Here is a 22,243-nt window from a genome sequence, read left to right on the forward strand (position 1 = left end):
AGAGAAAAACAAATGTCAAGGATATAAACACACCATAATCATAGGCTATTACAGTGGTCCTCAACATTTTTTGTGAATGAAGTCCCCTTATCAAGGTTAAATTAAAATTAAACAAGCTGATGCATTAGTGTTGTAACACAACGACGAGAATCACGAAACTATTTTCTTAAGTCGCAAGGGCAAGGAGATGTGTTGTTGCTATTACGTGGATGGCAATTCAAGACCAAATCAAGGACTGAACATCCACCAGAAATGCCAATAATAAAGTTGGCATTTCTATCAAATCCACACTACACATCAATTTATGTGCTTCACCATAAATGGCCAACTTGACATTCTTAGCTCAGTGTCATAAGAAATAATGCCTCAAATATCACGTGAAGCAGTGACAGATTCACACTGGAAGGTGGGAGCGGAGCCTATGCATGTCACCATCATCAGTGATGTCTACATGCTGACCTCAAGACTACAAGGAGGAAAAGGTAGATGATGTTTACAACCACCTAGAGGAAGCGAGGGAAAGAAAGGGAATCCACATTCATATCCAGGTCTCCCATTCCATTACCTCCAAATATCACATTTGCCAAATGCTTAATGTGCCTCCATATCTTGCAAGCTCCATGTTCATGTCTCGATCACAACATGCCCCATGTCTTGTCCGCCCCATATCGATCTCTCCCCATGCCTTGTGTCTCACTCGACCCCCTTGCTTCCATGGCACTGTGCCCCCGTCTCACCATCCCCATGCCCCATCAGCTGCCTCCCTTTCTGTCCTTCGTGCTGTTGAGCCGGGTGCTAAATAATTAATAATCAACTCTTTGATAGCAAAAAATGGGGCATCTTGGCACCATTACCATAAGACCCCCCCCCCCCGGCTTTAGTGTTCCTGAGATTCTAAATGTCAATCCCAACGTAAAAACAGGTGCTCTCAGCAGCCTCAACCTCCTCATCAATAACTGCACTTAATTGTTCATTCTGTCTCATTTGTTTAGAACTGCTTTTATGTCTTTAGTATGTTGGCCCTTCCTCCGCACCTCCGATTAGCACGGTTGGCTATGTACTTACGAAAGTAGTTCAACATACATAAGTACGTGCATGTAGCTCCGTAACGAAGACTAAACTCGCAGCACAACGCAGGGGAGGGCGTGTGGCACGCGTGTGGCACGCGTGTGGCACGCGTGTGGCACGCGTGTGGCACGCGTGTGGCACGCGTGTGGCACGCGTGTGGCACGCGTGTGGCACGCGTGTGCGCTTCCACCCGCTCAGCGCATACGCGTGCCCCGTGGCCAGGGTGGCGCATGTGAAGCTCGCACTCCCACATGCACCCCCCCCCTGCACTATGCGCCGCGAGCAACGCGATAGCCATGCAGCAATGTTTTCTGCGGAAATCAGAACAAATTCACCCCATCGACTCTTATAATCTGCAAAAATGTGAATAAGATCCTGTTCTGCAATGAACTAGAGGGGGGGAGGGGTGAAGGAATTTTAGCCTGTTCCACCAACTAGTATGTTTAGTATGTATAAAAAAAAGCTTCCTGAACATGCAGAATGGAGGGCATTATTTATTTGTGTTGTTCTTTCCAAAACAATTTTCTTACGTGACAGTGTTTAGAGTGTTTACGTGATGGATATGGAGTTTTTCTTCGAGCCTAGACACCACTAACTCAATTGGCAAAAAGGTCCCATTAATATAGCCGCTCACCCAAAGCTATTAATGCTCTGATACATGCATTGTCCTTGTTCACCTTTTGGCATTCTTTGGTCCGACACTGGTGAGACGAGGCCATAAAGAAGGCTGTCTCTGGTGCAGGCCAATCAGTTTCAAGGACAATGCATATATTTCGAATTAAAGCTTTCGTGACTGCACTGATTCATCTTCTTGGTTCTTTCGGTAAAGTCACGTAGAAGGAAAATAATAAAAATAAAACATAATAGAATAATTCTCACGACGTTTCGGCCACAACGCAAGCAGCCGTCCTCAGGTGGAGAACAGGTCTGTCGAGAAGGCAGAGTCTGACTCTGACAGCATGGAGTCTGACTCTGCCATCTCGACAGACCTGTTCTCCACCTGAAGACGGCTGCTTGCGTTGTGGCTGAAATGTCGTGAGAATTATTTTATTATGTTTTATTTTTATTATTTTCCTTCTACGTGACTTTACCGAAAGAACCAAGAAGATGAATGCATATATTGTGAGAGTATGCTTGTTTGCATGTTCAACCATGTGGTTAGTGCAAACTTGATCCCTTGCAATGTGTATATCTATTTGGTGTTTGAACATATTAATACCAGTTTTATTGCCAAAAATGGTAAAACCTATTATTATTTTTCATGTCTTGAAAGAGGTTGGAACATTCAAACTTTTCCCCACCAAATGTGGTCTTCTGATCGACTAACTGTGGTGTACCCATTTAGACTGCCGAGTGAAAAGAGATTTTAAGAAACTTGTCCATTGCTTTGACTCAATTGCACATCTTGAATTCTGGGCTATACCCTAGTTCCGTACTAGCCTGCCTCTCCTATTGTGGACCACTCCACTATGCGAACATCAGCTGTGATGAAACGTGCTCCCCCTCTGGATGGAATGCATTTGGACAAACAGCCAGAAAAACTTCTGCGCTATTTTCCACAAACAAGCTGACATTTCACCTCCAATATGTTACATACACGATTTGTTCTCACTTGTAAAATAAAATACATTCTGACAATCTTAAAATATAAATAATACTGCAAACTGTAAAACCCAATGCAATAGTTGCATTCCTGGACATCTGTGAAAAAAAAGCTTTATAACTCATCAGATTTGTCCAGGATAAATAAAGATCCTGATACTCACATCATACTGTCGATACAATTTTTACTTAACAGAAGGCAAGTAACGATTTACACACTCTCCCCCTTCCCCAATCAAGATGAGTTTGCGATTCGATTCAAGAATTGATCCTTGTCTTATTTCTACCATCTTGGTTGTATTTTATTTCCTTTTTAAGGCTCCGTTAGCCTAAATGTAACATTGGCACAATTTGCACATTGTGATTTAAAGTATAAATAACTGATTCTCACACAGGTGATTAGATGTATGCATTGAGCATTAAAATGTATAAAGTGAGGCATAGTTTCATGCCTACATAATGTCCAAACAAATTAATTTCAGAGATAAAATCTTGAAGCTTCATTGCCTGAAACACAGGTTTTCAGGACACATCACTAAAACCCACATTAAAACATTCCTTGAAGAAAGTGTGAAAAAGCATCCTTCTCTTTCCTGGGTTTTATTTATCTCAACTACCCTTAAGCTAAGCCAATAGTCTTAAAAGTCGTGGCTAAAATGTGAAAACAGCGATGGAAATTGGTTCGGAACTCACCACAGGGTCTTTTACTACATCAAGCAGGGTGATGATATTGGGTCCGCCGCGTAAGTTTTCTAATATTTTTATTTCTCTCTTGATTTTCTTCTTTTTAACAGGCTGTTAAGGGAAACAAAAACGCAGCAACACGTACAACAAACAGTTAAAATGAATTAATCAAGCAACCCTTTATGTACAACCAGATGATAGGCTGATGAGATGTCTCTAACGAGATACATCAGTTTTAAAACCGGCCATTACAATTACAGCACAGGTCCATCATTAGTTTAAATGACACAACGAAAAATTAACACGACGCATTCACATGTGTGTCAGAATCTGAATATTTCTTTATACTGGAGGAATCAGATGAGCTATACAGCACTTTTCCACAGATGTCCAGTAGGGGCAGGATCAGAATGATACAACAAACAATGCAAAAATACAATAGGAGTGCAAAGTATAGGAAAGGTAAGCAAATCACTTTAAAAAAATGTACAAATAAAACTAAACTATTTTTTTATCTTACCAGGTAACACTCATTGAGCTATGAGCTTCTTTTTCAGAAGCGACCTCGCCACAAAATGATACCATGAGCAAAATAAAGAGCAAACGTGCGCAAAGGAATAGCATATGAAAGAGAAGTACTAAAACAAAATAAATGAAAAGTAAAGAAGATAGTTTTTTATTAAAAAAAACATTTTTATGGGAAGGCAAGTCTTGCACAGACCACGGAATTCAGAGACACCTGACGCATTTTGTATGTCTGGCGATAGGGTGTTCCAGATTTTTTTTAAACTAAACTTATTTTTATTTTACCAGGTAAGGCCCACTGAGCTATACAGCTCTTTTTCAGAAGCGACCTGGCCACAAATGATAGCTAAATGAAGTGGCTTTATCACGTGGAAATGTACAGCAGCCAAACATCTAAATGCATGTTGATTCTAAATGAGGGGAAAACCGGAGGACCCAGAGAAAAACCCACGCAACCATCGGGAGAACATGCAAACTCCAAATATAGTTAATGTTTGAAACTGTGCTCAAGAAGGATCGTCGCCCCAGCGTCGTATGATGTACTCGGTGAGATACAGAAGTGGGCGGTACAAGATAAAAAAAGACTCGCTCTTTCCGACATCACTTTTGCACACCATCATGTGCAAATGAATTAGACTGAACACTCAGCCAGAAGCGATGCTGGTTGTCACATGGCCAAGATTGGAGGCAAAGTCATTGTCCTCTCATGTGAATGGACAAAAACGGGAGGTGATATTGGCCCCTGACCAGGGTCAATGTAGCCGACATTAACTTCATCAACCATACTTTATCATTTATGCTGTGCGCCCCTAATGCCGTACACCTCTCGGCATCAGGTAGAGACTACCAACGAAATACAATGTCAAAAAACAACACTGTCAACAACCAAACAAGAAAAAATAAAACTGTAAATTGAGGTCCCATGATGTGGTTGAGACTAATGTCTTTTTTGTCCACTTTATTCGAGTTATTCATACGCTATCTAAAATGTATTGTATTTAATTTAGTCTTAAAATTATTAAGGGTGCGTTAATTATATTTTCGGGTAAGCTGTTCCGCAACTTTGGTGCAAAAATACGAACTGCTCATTCAGCAATGCATAATTTTATCTGCCATTATTTTAATACAAAAGATGCACCACTGGATAGTAATTTGTTTGAAACGTAACTTGGCAATGTTTCTGCTAAATACAGTGGCCCAAGCTTGTTTGACAACTTGAAAGTGATCGTTAAAAGATAAATTTACACCTTCCAGCTCCTGGCAGTCTACGTAGTTCGGGTAGTCGAGGAGTGAATTTATGAGTAATTTTTATTGTAAGACAAGTCTGGCTGCAGCATATTGAACACTATACTAAGCCCTATGAGAAAGTGCACAGTGTTTTGAAATGCATGAAAAGCTTGAAAACACAGATTGATAAAAAAAAATTATAGATTTGAAGTTTTCGTGACTGCAAGGATCCATACTCTTTGGTTTTTTTGGTGAAGTCACTTGATACAGTAATTTTGCTGTGACGGTTCCACCTGAAGACGGAAGCTTGTGTTGCCTCCGAAACGTCGTGATTAGATGTATTTGTTTTCTTTTTTAACCTACGTGACTTTACCGAAAAAACCAAAGAGTATAAAAAATGTATCATAAAATTTCTCCAACATCTATTAACCTAAATTTTAAAGACCCCAGCAGTAACACCGTACTCACCGGCTGCCTTATGCATGAAGGTGGTTGGAAGGTAGTACTATAATTTTTAGAGGGATAGGTTTATTATGCAAGCCAGGGAACGTGTTTACCAGAATTCTAAAAGGCTAAACAACCGTTGTAAAGTGTGCTTAACAAAAATTCGTTGTCAGTTCAGAGGATTTTCAGTGATTGGATGTTGACTGTGTAAGGCAGTTAAGAGAAGAACTGAGAATATCAGTAAGATCTTTGGATGTTTAAATAGATCTTAAACGCATGTTTCTGTTTAGAACAAGATATATCGGAACTTCTAGGTTTGGAGGGTATGAGAGATAATTTAAACACTCATATGGTGGACTCTGTAAGATACGTACGAATAGTGAGGTAATAACCAGTGGCTAGTATTAGGTGATTTTTGTCACACACGTTGTTTAAAAACATTCAAATTTTGTTTACTACCCAATGTGTTTTCACGCTGTACCAAAGGTTCCAGTACAATCCGAAAACACATCGGAGCACAATGGAAAAAAATACTTTTTGAATTTCAGTCTTGATTTGAAATTTTCACCACGCCCGACCACCTTTGTCTCCCAAGTGGCGATGTTCACACACCACACCAGTTACTCGTTTGAGGATGAGTCGACCTAGAGGAGGCCCAGGACCGGTTGAAATAATCGTCACCGGTGGTGGCCGTGAGCGGGAATCGAACTCGGGTCGCCGGGTTCATAGAGCGGCGCGCTAAGCACTACGCATGCGCGGGTGACATGACAGATGTGACGTCACAGCTCACTTGCCGTGCAAAAAATATGAATTAATGCGCCCCACCCCCCCCCCCAAAATGACCAAAGTCATTTATAATTTTATAATTTAGAATTTTTGCATGGTGTACAGTCTGGAAAGAACCCACATGGCAAATTTCAAGTTTGTTGCATGTCGGGAAGTACACTAAACATTTTGAACAGACACAAATATTCACAAATTTCCCTTTTATAGAGAAGAAAAGGTGTAATATTAGTGACAAATTTATGCAAAATACTTAGAATTTGTAATACTAATTCAATCGAAAACGTGTTTAAATTGGAAAAAGACCTGTAAGTCCTAACTTTGAATCTACTCTGAAAAAATCCCAAGATTTTCCTTTTAAAAAATTGTATTGCTAAAGTGTAACGCATCGTCAGTGATTAATTTGTTTAATTTACAACGCAAACCTTAGGCGACACATTTTGTTTCACAGTTGCATAGAGAATGAGTTCATTTTACATTGTTGTTGCTGTATTTTATCAACAAAGTTAACCAATATGCTGGAATTGGTGCAATTTTTTATATATATATAGGACAATTCATTTTGTTGGTGAATGGCTTTCGCTTCATTGATGTGCCCCTAGCTATTTAGACCTCAACCAATTCCATTTAATCTATGCTGATTTTATTTAATGTGCATGTTTGCATGGGGGAGCAAACGTTTGGTATTAAGCGCACTGCTCTGCAATGTCTGTGACCAGGATTTGATTCCTGGCCATGCGCATAAGTGGCAAGTTGGTATCTAAACCTGTTCTAGGTCAACTGGGCCTTAAACGAATACCCGTTGAATAAACTAAACCTCAGCATTGGAGACAACAAGGCGACCGGGCGTGGTCATGGCCACACGACCCCCTTGTGTGGTGTGCCAGCCATAACGGATGCTCATGATCAGATCATGTCCCTGTGGCGTGTAATGCTAAACGGGGATCTTTTTTTTATTAGTGCATTTGTTCATGCTCATAAATAACACCAATGGAAATTGGTATTTGAAACTGGTCTGGGCTTTTCCTAGGCCAAACTTGACTAAAAAACAAGTCCCTATCATATAATTATCTTTTAAACTGAAGACCAAAATACAGATCGACACTTCTGCTGACAAAAGAGAACGGATACGCAAGTATAAAAATATGTAACAACAATAATACTAATTGGGCCTATTGGTGAATGAGTTAATACTGGTAGGAACCCACTGGTTCCACCAGCCCACAGGGGATAATTGTGTCCGTCCGTCCGTCGTGCAGGGAGGGGCTGGGTGGGGAGGGGCTGGGTGGGGAGGGGCTGGGTGGGGAGGGTGGGGCTGGGTGGGGGGTGGGAGGGGTGGGGCTGGGTGGGGAGGGGCTGGTCACCCCGTGGTGCCCTTATAAAACTCAACGTTTAACCTACTCACGCCGGCTTGTGCCCACCCTCACAGTTGGGCATATTTGCGGAATACACCACGCCGCCGTTGACCCTGGCCATTGACTGAGCAACCCAACGTTCCTACCAGCTCCCTCCACAGGAATGTGTAACTGTGCTACTCAAAGTCCTGAGCCAGCACCACTGAAATCCTCAGTTTACTTTCTGAGGTTTCAACAAAGATAAAACAAGGTTTATGAAATGTAGTGAGATTGATAGTTTCCAACTCAATTATAAACCACAAAAGCCATGTAAACAAAAGGCCAAATTAATCAGTTAATTTGCTCATTTGGCATAGTTAATGCCTGAGGGATGAAGTGTTCCTTTATGGCCTGAGGATGATAATTAAGGTAAAATGTGGAGATAATGGGAAAGTGACGATGCAGTGATTGAATAGTGCATTGGCTACCTGAGTACAATTTCTGGACATGACTATTATAACATGAATAAACACATAAATATGCATACATGCATGCATGGAACGCACAAGCCACACAGAACAACAACAGCCGCCACTCGCTATATAGTGGTAGTGGTCACCTCGGCGATTGTGCCAGGCTAGGTGCACTTCGAGGCTACATGAAGTGTGAAAGGCTCCCTGGCAGGTCACGGGACAGACCCCAGTGGAATGGGTTGATTTGAGACCACTGGCACACATATATGCATACATATACACAAAGACACACCATATATCCTTTAACATATGTACGTATATATATGTGTGTGCTGTTGGCAGGCACTTATTAAGGCTAGAGCAGTACACGAGGGGGTGGGTGGCCAGCAGCATGCCTAGCCACCTTTGTCTCCAACATGACTGATGTTTACACTCCGTACCAGGTACTCATTTAAGGCTGAGTCGACCTAGGGGAGGCCCAAGGGATGGCTCAGATATACAACACCAATGTTGGCAATAAGCGGGAATTTAAATCAGGTCAATGGGTTCAAAGCGGTGTGCTAACCGCTGCATTACCGCTCCCACACTGGCCTACATCAGCACACACACAGATTCATGCAGGGATATGTATATATGGGTTTTATTTTTGTGTCACTGAGGAAAAAAAAAAACCTTGACAGGCCGATTGACTTTCATGTAATGCTGAGATTTACACTGATTCACTTATAGACAGTGAAACATCGATCTATTGTTCGTTAGCGGACCGGACATTTCCAACACTATATCAAGGGGGAATTTGGAGCAGGGAATGCTCTTTTTACTTTGTTTGTGGTACCCTTTTCCTCATATTCCCACTGGATCTCTGATCCTGTATATCTCTATTTAATGCATATCTCTCACTCTAGATCTCACGTGCTGTGTGTGTCTCTGCTTCTCTAGTTACAGGCATTTCCAGCCTATCACTACTCTACACGTGTTAAGAGAAGAGGAAGAAAATGTATGCCAAACGTATGCTAGAAACAGAATGTTTGACTACCGATACGGGAAAACATTCGTTTGGGGGACACTTGTAAAGGGAAAAAATAGACATTGTGTCAACGGAGATATGTGGGACCTAAAACATGAGATGGCACATGCAGGAAAACACAAGAAACAGGAATTAAATAACGAGGTTACACTTCGGTAAGGATGGCTGGGGTCGGGTTGGGTTAATGCCATTGATGCAGTATCATTGGCAGAGGATCATGGGCAATGCCAGAATGGGTGGGGTTAGTAGTCTCTCTTCAATGCAATGCATCTTCAGAGTATGATGTAATTTAAAGACATTTGGTAGGTTAACAGTAAGCTGATTGTCTCGCTGAATTATGACAGATCTCCGGTCGGGGACAACTCTGAAGGCATTTATGAAGTGAACAATTGGCTGAATGTGACAATCTTGACAGAATGTATTATTATGATGACAAAGTGGTCATGGGGCACTTTGTATGAAGTATAAGTACCATGGTATCTTGCAGAACATTACCAGAATAAATGTAGCAAGGTGAAAGCAGCATATGTTAGCATTACCAACTTAAATGCTGCCCCAGGTCTGTGTACCTTGAGTATTTTGACGACGACCTTCTCGTTGTTGGTGATGTTGATGGCTTCAAACACCTCGCTGTATTTGCCCCGGCCCAGCTTGCGCACCAACTGATAGTCATCCTGGTTCCTAGACAAAAGAGCAAGGCAGCCCCGCTTTTATTAAAGCTGAATTCAACATGATGCACATTTCACTTAAGCGCACATTTTAGCCATATGCTATTCTAGTACAAATGTCGTATTATAAAATTATAATTTAGTCTTTTTTCAATCCGCTGTTGACGGAAAATCTCCATGTCATGTTCATCATGGGGATGGTTTTTCCATACTACACCACACTGGTTAGTGTGGGTTGTGGCTAAAATAGAATTCTCCACACGTCACTCATAGCAACGGTGTTAGCCATTTCTGGGATTCAAACTCAAGATTGCCGGGTTCATACCATATCATTTTAAACACTATTCCACTGCATTATGATGCTGTTTAATAATAAAGCTTTGAAGAAATCCAACGATTGAATATTAAGCAATTTGCTTATATGACCAAATGGGTGGGTTGACCCCTTCTTAATTAGCATTCCTGAACAATGGCAGAAGTTTTATTTCCCCACGGCAAGTAACAGTCTGCCATAAAAACATCTCTACTGTCTCCCAGGTATTAATATAAGTGGAATTGATTACATCATTTTGACCCAGTTATTTAATGTAAAAACAAACTACAATTCCTGGACTTCAGTCTTACAAAGCCAAGCAAACAAACGTTTCTTCTAATAAACGAGCTAGGGGTGTATTGGATTAAAAAAGTCTAGGTATGAGACCTCGCTGAGAAACTCCAGGACCTGAGGAGATAGGATGGGCTGGATAATGTGCCAAGGCGAGAACAACACAAGTTGTCCACGTGGCCACAACACTTCACAGTCTCATCAGCTCAAATCTCTGATGATAAGTAGGATCAGGCATATGATAACATGTATGGATGAGGTAACTGCACGTCATGACATTGGCAGCTTCGAGAACACATTCCTGCGGAGGGAGCTGGTAGGAACGTTGGGTTGCTCGGTCAATGGCCAGGGTCAACGGCGGCGTGGTGTATTCCGCAAATATGCCCGACTGTGAGGGCGGGCACAAGCCGGCGTGAGTAGGTTAAACGTTGAGTTTTATAAGGGCACCACGGGGTGACCAGCCCCTCCCCACCCAGCCCCACTCCTCCCACCCCCTACCCAGCCCCACCCTCCCCACCCAGCCCCTCCCCACTCTCCCCACCCAGCCCCTCCCCACCCAGCCCCACCCCTCCCATTTTTGGATGCACGACAGATGGACATAATAATCCCCCGTGGGCTGGTGTAACCAGGAGGTTCCTACCAGTAAAACACTCTTGTCTGGCCCTAACATGAGCCATTCTCAATTTGGGCAACAATAAAATGGATTTTCTCTCATCCCCACTAGCAACAAGTCAGTAGCAAGTGGTGATCACATGTTTTATGTGTTCATAATATGGACAGTTGTTGAGGGAGGAACCAGTGGGGATTTGGAAGGCTGCCCCCCTCCTCCCCATCAAATCAATAATAAATAATTGATCAAATAATTCATACTGCCATAATGAAGGAGTACCACTATCTGGCAGGTGATTCACGGATAATCTGTTTCCCATCAGCATCGTCAACAGACATGGGCACTGCCCAGGGCTCACTAATACAGGGGGTTACTTTTCTGTCTGATACCATTAAGATACTTCTCATTTCTGGCTTCATGGGGAAGCATTGTGCTCACATGGACAGTGAATAAATAATGTGTACGCAGCATGAACACTTTCATATTTAAGTTTTATCCACTTCATGTAGGGCTCGTGGGTTAAATATAAGAATAACAGTACATTTCTAAGCACAAGTACAGAGAAAACAAGAGTTTCGCCTAAGAAGAGGGAACTGTACAAAACACACTTTTGAATAGAATTTAGTGTTTTGCTCCATATACGAGAACTTGGAATTATAAATTAGACTAGACAGGTAGGCTCAGGGGGCTAATGCACGGGTCAGGATACTGAGCAAGCACTTACAAGCCTCTGGATCTAAGCTCTAGGACTGACAAGCAAAAAAAACAGGAATTGTTTTGTTCAGTTCAGAAATGCAGTGGGTTACAAGATTTCGGCAAAGTGGCTGAATAGCATCTATTATGCAACCCATATCGCCACTGTATAATGCAATACTCCATGTGTTAAGGCTTTTCAAATAAAACACAATAAACTAAATATGTAATAATAATTAATTAACATTCTGTTATTTCTATAACATTATTGTAGTGTATTTTTCTCCCTTTTATATATTTACAAAATGTATTCCAGCTGGTTTATCAGCATCCAGCCAAATCACTTTCTGAATACTGCATGGCAGCAGAGGCAGGCAGAAATGTGCCGGAAGCTACAAATTAAGGCGTTCACCCACTATTCTTAAAAGGTTAATATTGCACACTCGCAAGATTTACTCTCTCTTCAGCTAAGCAGATAACCTGAGCGGTTTCCTCTATGCTAATCTACTTAACAAACTCTCAAGAGTTGGACTTTACTAAAGCTGTTATTGTTCAGTTATTTTTTGAAACCATGAGCCGAGCCAGCTCAATCCATATGAAAACTTAGGTTACATCTCAGGAGGCAGAACAGTGATTTAGTCCTTAATTTCAGTGGAGCTATGTCAGACATTTTTAGAGGGCACAGGATTAGCTGCATGATCCACACAACACATTTTAATTTATATATCACTTAAAACCACAAAAACAAATATCTTTCACAAATGTCTTCTCCATCCTCCCTCCTTCCCCCTATGACCCTTTCAATAACATCTTCTGTGATCCTTGAATTAGGTTTGTCCCCCTTCGTGTTTCCAGTCGCCATATCTTCCACAATGCCTGTTCATATGCTCCTTTTCTCCTGCATGGCTTCCCCCTGTGCTCACCACTCAGCATGAATGATGAGGTCGGTGGTCCTTGCTGTACAGCACAACTCGATAAAACCCCTGAGGTGCCAATGTGGTGCAAATACAAACTGAAAGCAACCCAGAGTTGGCTAAAAAAAACACACACACATGCCAAGTGTACACACAGGCATAGCACACACACACACTTTTAGCCTATACCATTGTGGTAAATGGTGAGAGCAAGCACCGAGTATGAACAGAACGGCAAAGATGAAGGCAGTGGGGCTGACACCATTACTTTGTCTTACCAGTTCTGATGTCAATAACACATTGCGCGAAGGACTCACAGATTGACTCAACCAAGAGGAAGTTGAGGATATTTTAATGTACATACACCAATTGTCAAAGGGCTTTAGAGCCAAGAAGCAATCCCTGGATGCTGAGATTGCAAGGTAGTGCGTGAAACCACTATGCAATTTCTTTATACAAGCATATGCACTCATAAATATGGTATTTTTTTACTATTGACCACATACCTATAATCATTCAGATTCTAAAAAAAGCAATATCACATACATTATGCCTGGCTTTTGCATACTCTGAAAAATAATTGGTTTCAAAGAAAACTAATGCAGTCATCTAAGCTTTCATCTAAGCCTTGATACGGGAAAAAAATATTGAAATTAATGAAACCGTTTATATACATGAAACAGCTATACTGAGATGAAAAAATACAATATAATACATCAACAGAGGAGTCCAGGCAAGGAAATATGTTCTCAGTAAGGCTATTCTGACAAATTATATGCAAAAAAACTCGACTGGAGATAAAAATGCATAAAACAAATAGGAGCAAAAAGTATTACCATCTCAGATTTACTGATAACAGTCATTACAACAACCGACAGAAATGAACTACAGGAAATGAATGAAAAAATAGTGAAGGCAGAATAGGATCAAAATGACAAACTAGAGAGATCAGCAAAAGCAAGGTGGAGTGCAATGGAAAGCAACATTCCAATACGAAGAACGTTTTAATTGGGTCCATATTGCTTGCTATGACATATGGATCAGAAATATGAGCACTAATAAAGACAACGAAACAAATGCCACCGAGATAAATCGTATTGATTTTTAGGAAACGTAAGAAGACTTATTCTTGGTTCTTTCGGTCAAGTCACGTAGAAGGGAAATGATAAAATAAAAAAAATTAAACATAACATAAAATTCTCACGACGTTTTGGACACAACGCAAGCAGCCGTCCTCAGGTGAAGAACAGGGCTGTCGGAAAGACAGCGTCCTAATGACAGCCCTGTTCTTCACCTGAGGACGGCTGCTTGCGTTGTGGCCGAAACGTCGCTGTCTTTCCGACAGCCCTGTTTTTCACCTGAGGACGGCTGCTTGCGTTGTGGCCAAAACGTCGTGAGAATTTTATCTTATGATGTTTTATTTGTATTATTTTATTATTTCCCTTCTACGTGACTTTACCGAAAGAACCAAGAATATGAATCCATGCAGTCACGAAAGCTTTAAATCGAAAAGTAAGAAGACTTGGCAGGACACGTCACTTTAAGGAGCAATGGCCGACGGACGAGACTGGCAAAGGAATGGTAGGCAAAGGAGGGAACACGCCCAAGAGGAAGACGACCATGAAGATGGAGCGGATGAGATCAGCTCATGTGCGGAAGCGAGACGAATTATGACACCGCAAGACTGTAGGAAGGGGACCGTGTTGGATAAAGGTCTTCATCCAGCAGTATAACGATTATGGCTATTGATGAAGATTTATTTTACGGGCTGAAGCACTTGTGCAGTGGTGAGTAGAATGCCACCTGAGGTTGTGTTTGGCCACGGCCAACATCAGTGGCGAGTGATATAAGAACCGCTCCTGTATGCATCCCTTCCACAACCCTCGTTGACTGGCTGTTTAGGGTGAAATGGTCATGGTGAAGCAACACTATACCCACCCCCCCACCACTTTCTCATAATAAATGTTGAATATGTTTACGAGTGTGGTGCCAGAGATGTTTTCTCTTAGAAGAAAACTATATTAATAAGGCTTTGTAAAGGTAAACAACACTCAACTCTTTCCTTTTATTTACTTACCTAACAGCACAGGATTATTATTTATTCATAGGCCATGCAGATGCCTTTCCTTACCAAGATCCACTGCCATGCTGTCTGGGCATAGCAGCCCAGGCAAGATGGGAGGGCAGAGCGGGGTTTGGGCCCCTCAGGCTTTACTTAATGACTGAAAACATGGGCCATAATAGACCACAATTGCTAAGTAATGAATGTGTAACTTTGTTGGAAAACAGGAGGGGATTTAATGAATGGGACATGGAATGCTGTCCACACTTGAAGAAAACGACGAAGTTGCATGCATAAAAACTGCATTAACCTCAGCATCTGATTCACAAGGGGTTGTCAGTAATTGTACCGGTGATTATTTTTTTTGGGAAAAGCCTTTTAAACAAACACCTATGCGATTTCATTCTTGAAGTCAAAGGATGAAAGTAATTGACAGGTTGGCTCCGATCCAGTGAGAAATGTAGCATGGAATAGAAAACTACATACATGCCATGACGAATTTAAACCAGTGAAATCTATAAATAGTTTCTCCATAATCAAAAATTAGAAAGACTGTATAGGTTATGAGCTCTGCATGTAGGTGTTCATTCATATGGATGATTAAAAGTAAGCCCAGTAAGGAGATGCTGCTGTGTCAGCTACTGTATTATAAAAAAAAATGTGTGATGAAATGGCTCTATAGTGGTACGTTTGTTAACAAGAGATTGTAAACAAACGTACCACTATAGTCCGTTTATTTCTTGTGGACTGTTCCTTCCTCACAGCTACCTGGTATTTTTTGCAAAAAATTACCAAACCAGTTGTTTAAAAAAAACCCTCTTACATCATTCAGTAAAGTACACAGTGTAAGAGCTTGAGTCATAAATTAGAACACTATTTTTATCTAATGCACTGTAAAGAGAGAGTCACCGTCTCTAAATAACCAGCTATTGTGAGTATGTATATGGCCAAAACTCAAGATTTCCTAATTAAACTTGAGTCTCACTGCCAAGAGGCATTCAATAACAAAAAAAAAACTGTTTAAATTAGTTAAAAAATATGATTTGGGTCACTGAATGAGAAATGCAATTATCATTACAGAAGAAGATGGGTTAATAAAAAAAAAACAATTATAATCTACAACATTTTTTCAATAAACATATGCATTATATTTAGCAGGGCAAAATACAATTTTAGTTATGTCAAAGAGTGTGTTATACCTTTGAAAATCACAGCCTGGAGGCAGTGGTGGAAATGTAACCTTCCCATGGCAAGGGCCTGCTGCAGTGTACAGCACCCACCATTGCAAAGAAACGACAGTGCTAAAATAGCGCTGCACTGTATTTTCTACAGGGCATTATAACCGAGGCACACAGGCCCTTGTTAAAAAAAGAAACCTACTGTCATTGGTAAACACAATTTTCTGCCGGTGTATGGTATTCCACTTTTTTAAATGTCCTACAATTCAAGGCAAAAATAGCATTCCACCACGGATCATCATTCAGATTTCCCTTCCGTTTGAGATGTGGTCTTCTCAATGGGCTCCTTTATTTTACTAAATACATAATAATTGGTGTATTTTTCTTCTTGGTTCTTTCGGTAAAGTCACGTAGAATGGAAATAATAAAATAAAACATCATATAATAATTCTCACGACGTTTCGGCCACAACGCAAGCAGCCGTCCTCAGGTCTGTCGGGGAGACAGCGTCTTTATTCAGACGCTATCTCCCTGACGTCGTGAGAATTATTTTATTCTGTTTTATTTTATTATTTTATTATTTCCATTCTACGTGACTTTACCGAAAGAACCAAGAAGATGAATCCCTGCAGTCACGAAAGCTTTAAATCGAAAAATTGGTGTATTATAGAGATCAGTTTATAAGTTATATATCGTGCTTGTTATGAACGTAAGAAATGTTGACTGATCCTTCCTAAAAAACATATTACAGGACTATGCTTTTAAGTGACACATCTGTGAGTTTATGTTAGTCGTACTTAACAGCTACAAAGTGTACATTTAAAGTTGCCTTGCGACAACTCTGATGGAATTTTTGAAAATAGAAACGCAGATTAAAATAGGCTTTTTTAATATTTGGCTTTGTAAATATTTCAGTCGGTGCAGCCAAAATCTTGGACTACATATCAAGTATCATGTTGTCAAGGGAAATACTGTGCAATGTTAATGAGTTTAAAACCGGCACTCCTAAAATCCTGGGTATGATTTCCAGGCTCATACCAGAGCTAAAACCAGGCGCCCAAACTGTGCAAGTGATAATGATCTCATAGACAACCCTTTTATCACCCCAACAACACTGGATAAAGAGCCTTCCCACACCATTCAAGTAGTAGTCGGGGTTATTTGATGATACTTCACCATGCTGATCAAGTGTAGGTTGAAGGCAGGACGCATTGATGGAAGCACGTGGTAGAGTCCAACAATACATTTCCCTGCACAGCCAGCCCCCTCTGCTGACAATGGTCTCACCGTTCGCTGACTGCACAGAAACCCATCATTTAAATTTTCGTTTTGCACTTAAGTCAACTGGGAAGACAGGCAAGTAGTCAATAAAGACTTTAAAACGTTCAATACACTAATACTAGCAGATGCCAAGCAATGAGTGTAGTGGTGTACATCTACGATCCACAACTTTGGTTGGTGGTGGACTGAAGTTCATGTCATCAATATACAGAACTCAAGTAGATTTTGCATTCATCTGTGAGAATATTTGCATGTTATTTACAACCATGTACGAGCTGTCACCAAATACCCAAGGTTCCTCTGACGTGTAAAATATGAAGGAATTGGTCAAACATCATAAGCAAAGATCCTCCTAAATAGTCATGAGACTACTTACCTGAAAAAACACATGATAAGAAGGATAAATGCAAACATTGCTTCACTATTCACACATTGTTATAGCAGACTGAGGTGCAAATGCACACTATAATTCACAGATTTATGTCCAAACAATCAGTCATCCCAAGCGAGTTAGCAGTGTCAAGCATTAACTTCAAACTTCTGCAAAGTAAATTATGTGGTCAATTTCAAAAGCAAACAGTCGATATCAGAGCAGGAATAATAATACATTCTTATGCGGAAAGATATGAAACAATCATAACTTTTATTAATAAATCAATGATTAAAAAACCCATTCGTAATCAACCCTATGTAACCACTGGTAACAGAGTGTACATGAGAAAAAAAAACTCAGTTAAATAAAGGACAATGAATTTAAAGCTGACAAATAAGAGAACGCAAAATTCCAAATTCTCGACCTTAATACTTATAAATTATGGAGTATCATGTAACACCACTCTGCGCTGTGCACCTGTTATGCAAGATTTGTAAATGTGCCAAATATCAAGCAGCATCACAGCTGCCAAACCAAACTCTCATTGCTGTTAGTTTGCAATGGAGGATCTTTGCTGCAGTTAAACTGTTTATGGAGTCAGTTTAGCACGTAGGCTTTCGCGACCAATATTATCCATACGATGTTTTTTGGGTGATAACTCATAAAAATAAATGTCGTTAAACTCGCCACCACCCGACACAGCCAATCAGTAAGGTTTGTCACGTAAACAGAACATGCCAATTGTGGTTACTAATACAGCACACCGGTGTGTTTGAGAGTAAACCCACATTTACAATTTGAGTACAACGTTTCACCAGTAATTACAACTAGCATCATCAGGCGACAGCCAGATTTGTGGAGAAGTCTGTTTCGTTCCTTATATAGAGGCGTAGACGTGGTGACCACGTTTCTGCGCTCTTGCGCAAAGTGGGGGGGGGGGATTGCTGAGTCAACGTACATTATGCATGTGCATTATGCGAGCCCTTTGATCTTGTCCTTCCTGTCTATTGTGTGTATTAAAATAGCCTACCAACGGTAATCTCTATAGAAGTATGCTGTGGCGACAGACAGATTTGTGGCTGTCACCTGATGATGCTAGTTGTAATTACTGGCGAAACGTCGAACTCAAATTGTAAATGTTGTGGGTTTGCTCTCAAACACACCGGTGTGCTGTACTAGTAACGAATTGGCATGTTCTGTTTACGTCACAAACCTTACTAATTAGCCGAGTCGGGTGGTTCCGGGTTTAATGACACATTTATATTTATGCGATCTAACCCAAAAAAAACTCTATTATGGATTTTATGGCGTCATTATTTTTTGTTTATATTAATTGTTAGGCAAACAGCTATACAGAGAAATAGCTGTCCCCAACACAAACTGCTGTATTTGCATAACTTCACACATCTCATCTCCATTCGTAAAAAAAAAAACCTCTTGGACAATTCTGCACCCCATAGAATTCAGAACGTATTAAAAGTTTCCACAATTGCTACTTTGCATATAAATGGGAAGCATATTCCAATGTAATGCTTGTAAATGTTTAAAAATTCAAAAAGCGCACATAAATTATAGATTGTTCATACCGACAAGGGAAAATAAAAAGTTAAGGTTGCAGTTAGTCTCTGGGAAGAGGGGGCTTCAACTAGAGAGAGAAGTCAAGAATACCTCTTCAGAGGGTATTTGGCCTACTCTTCCACACTGGCCAGATGTCTTTAAAGAGGTGGAAGTGCCCACACTTTATCCCACCACATGTACCCTGCCAATCAACTAAATGTGTGATGTACCCATTTATACTGCTGTGTAGACAGAGGTGGGGGATGATTAAAAAATGACGTGCCTATTATTTGCTGGGAGCTTGAACAGGAGATTTCTGAATTGCAAGTGGAGTGTTCTGACCATTACACAGCAGCAACCCACTGAGAAGTATCTGGGCCTGAACCCGAGGCTCTTTGTGAAATGTAAAAAAATCATTGACAATCTGGTTAAAAACGACAAGAGTCAAACTGGGTTTTCTGTATAGATATAGGAAGTGGTTTGTTAAACCTGCTCCGAAGGCATTCATTGTTATACCTAATCTGCCTATAATATATCTTCTACTATTATCACCAGCCTGGTTCCAATCTATAACAGTGGGCATCAGGATTCGCGTATGGCTGACCATTTTGAGAACGTAATTGTAACATAAACACGAATACTAATGCTGCATTAAAAGTATTTAATACGAGTAAATTAGTACGTGGCAAAATGAATGGATGCCCGCTGAGGTGAAAAACAGGAGCTCCAAAGCTGATGCGACTGTCGGCAATAGTGGAGAGTCGTGAATAACAAAGATACAGCACATGGACGCTTGTGCACAAATGGAGGCTCCGGGACACTCGTGAACAAATGTCCACTGTACTCAACATCCCCAGAAACATCTCTGAAATTCACATGACATCTCCTGAAGCTCTTGTTACTTGATATATAAATAAACGTTACAAATATATTGCTATCCCTCCACATGACACAATAATAATCATTTGGAAAGTCAATGTTAATTGCACTGCCTCGTTTTTATCCAGGTGTATATGGCACATTGCCTCCATATTTCTGTTCTTACCTGGCTCACATGAATTGTAAGCATGCTATAAGCTCAGAGACATTTCTCATGCGAAAGACTCCCTGTCAGCTCTGTCTTGCACCACAAAGCTTTCCCTTACTCAGCACTATCCGAATGGAACCAATGAGATCCCAATAGCAGACTGAATCCAGTTACGTCTTAAATGTAAAATAATATATTACTACAAGGTTTAAAACGTATACATTGTTCCATTAGGTTATTTTCTTCCATGTCATACATTGTCCATGAATATGAATATTTTTAAAATATTATTGAGTACCAATGTATATTATTTTCATATTTTCCTTTGTCTGTTATTAATTGTTTGCTGTGAAACTGATATCAGTACTGCTGCCATCTTGCCAGGAAATCCTTGGAATGGGATGTAAATCTCAAGGGTGTTTATCCTGGTTAAAGATTCATATACGTATAAATAAAATGAAAACTTAAAGTGAATGCAGGAAAAATGTATGTGAATGAACTGTAAGAATGTCTAAATTATTTAGAAAAAATAAGCAAGTGCAGCTTGTCTAATTGCTTACAACAATGTGCAGAAAAAAAGACAAATTTGAGATAATATACATATTTAAATTCAAACCATCTTCGTAATGTGTTCGTGACCATACGTTTACAGATACATTTAATGTAGAATGTGTATATGTATATATTTTAATACAAGCTACTGCTCATTTTAATTAATAAAAATGTGAAATATGGTCATACTGGAAACAGCGTGAAAATTAAGAGCCTTACACCTCTGACCTTCAAGTAATATTAATGACAAGCCATTGCATCAACCAACTTTGAATAATACAACATAGAATTTTGTGCACCCTAGAGTCTACATTTGAAGTTAAAGAGGAGACTGCTAGAGGCCACTACATTCACCACAATGTTAAGAATGGATTTTTGAATCGAATCATGTCCCTGAATCGGGCGGCAAGGTTAATCACTGAAACACCGATAACCGCTGTACAATGCTTCCATAGAGCTGACCTTTTACTTGGATGAACTATTTGATAAAATTCTAATGAATATAATAACAATAATATAATAATTCTGCATGGGAATTATAAGAGCTACTATATGACTGTATTTAATTAAACCAAGGCCCTCCTTGGAAAGTGTGGCCTTTTTGGTCTCGATGGCCTCATCATCATCATCAGCAGCCATTCTTTCTACTGGTGGATGAAGACCTCCCCACAAGCTGTCACATCCCCGAGTCTTGCGATGCTATGAATTCCATCTTAATCCTGCACATGAACTTATCCAATTGCTCCATCTCCATGGTGGTCATCTTCTCGGGGGGAGCATTCTCTCCTTTGGCTGCCATTCTAGCACCAGTTTTATCCATCACCCATTATCATCATCATGCATCCTGTGCAAGTCCACTTACTTTCCTTAATAGTCAATATTATACATGGGATTTGTGTTTGATTCATGTGGTCCTCTTTCTGTCTCTCAGTGCAATTCCAAGTGTGCATTTTCATGTGCTTCTTTTTGCACTTTTAACATGCTCTTTTGTGTTTTTTTGTCAGTGTCCATTTTCAGACCCACATCATAGTGGGTACTTGCCCTGACTGAAAATGTTCAACTTCAAGTAAATTCACGTGTAGTTTTTAATTATTAAATCCAGCTTTGCAAAAGTTATCTACCTCTGTATTTTATGATTTTTATCCCAATTTACCTTCAATAAATTGCCTAGGTATACATATTCTGCTGTGTTTTTTTCCAGCTGTCTGGCTTTTTTATACTTACACAGAAATTAAATATCTGAATCGTGAAATGATTCCTCAATGTATTGTTGCCCGACTATCCATAATAACCAGCCAAAAGGAAACAAATGTATTAATATAAATGGTAGTTCAAGATGAATATTAATAAAAAGCTAAATAAATTTCAAACATGAGTAGTAAGTATAAAAAACTAATATTGATATTATTCCAATGTATGCTGCATCTATAAAGGTTCCAGTGACATATTGCTTCAGAACTAAATGTCTTATCTTACGTTTTGGTATACAGGAGTTGTAATATTAAAAACATTTATATACAACTCTGGACATCATAAATATGCAAACTATTGACACAT

The 22,243-nt window shown here is 40.1% G+C and overlaps 1 protein-coding gene across 5 annotated transcripts in view; it reads right to left on the reverse strand.

Annotated features, from left to right (window-relative positions):
* The window catches only part of LOC144949607 (casein kinase II subunit alpha), a 52,403-nt gene that overhangs the window by 27,715 nt on the left and 2,445 nt on the right, over positions 1–22,243 (reverse strand). For all 5 annotated transcript variants that reach the window (XM_078879568.1, XM_078879569.1, XM_078879572.1 and 2 more), the window contains exons 3-4: positions 9,737–9,848; positions 3,364–3,465 (exon numbers count right to left, since the gene is read on the reverse strand). In XM_078879568.1, the coding sequence (XP_078735694.1) occupies positions 3,364–3,465; positions 9,737–9,848 (214 nt within the window). The remainder of the gene's footprint in view (positions 1–3,363; positions 3,466–9,736; positions 9,849–22,243) is intronic.

This window comes from Lampetra fluviatilis, chromosome 54 (genome assembly GCF_964198595.1).
Source record: "Lampetra fluviatilis chromosome 54, kcLamFluv1.1, whole genome shotgun sequence".
NCBI classification, from domain to species: Eukaryota; Metazoa; Chordata; class Hyperoartia; order Petromyzontiformes; family Petromyzontidae; genus Lampetra; species Lampetra fluviatilis.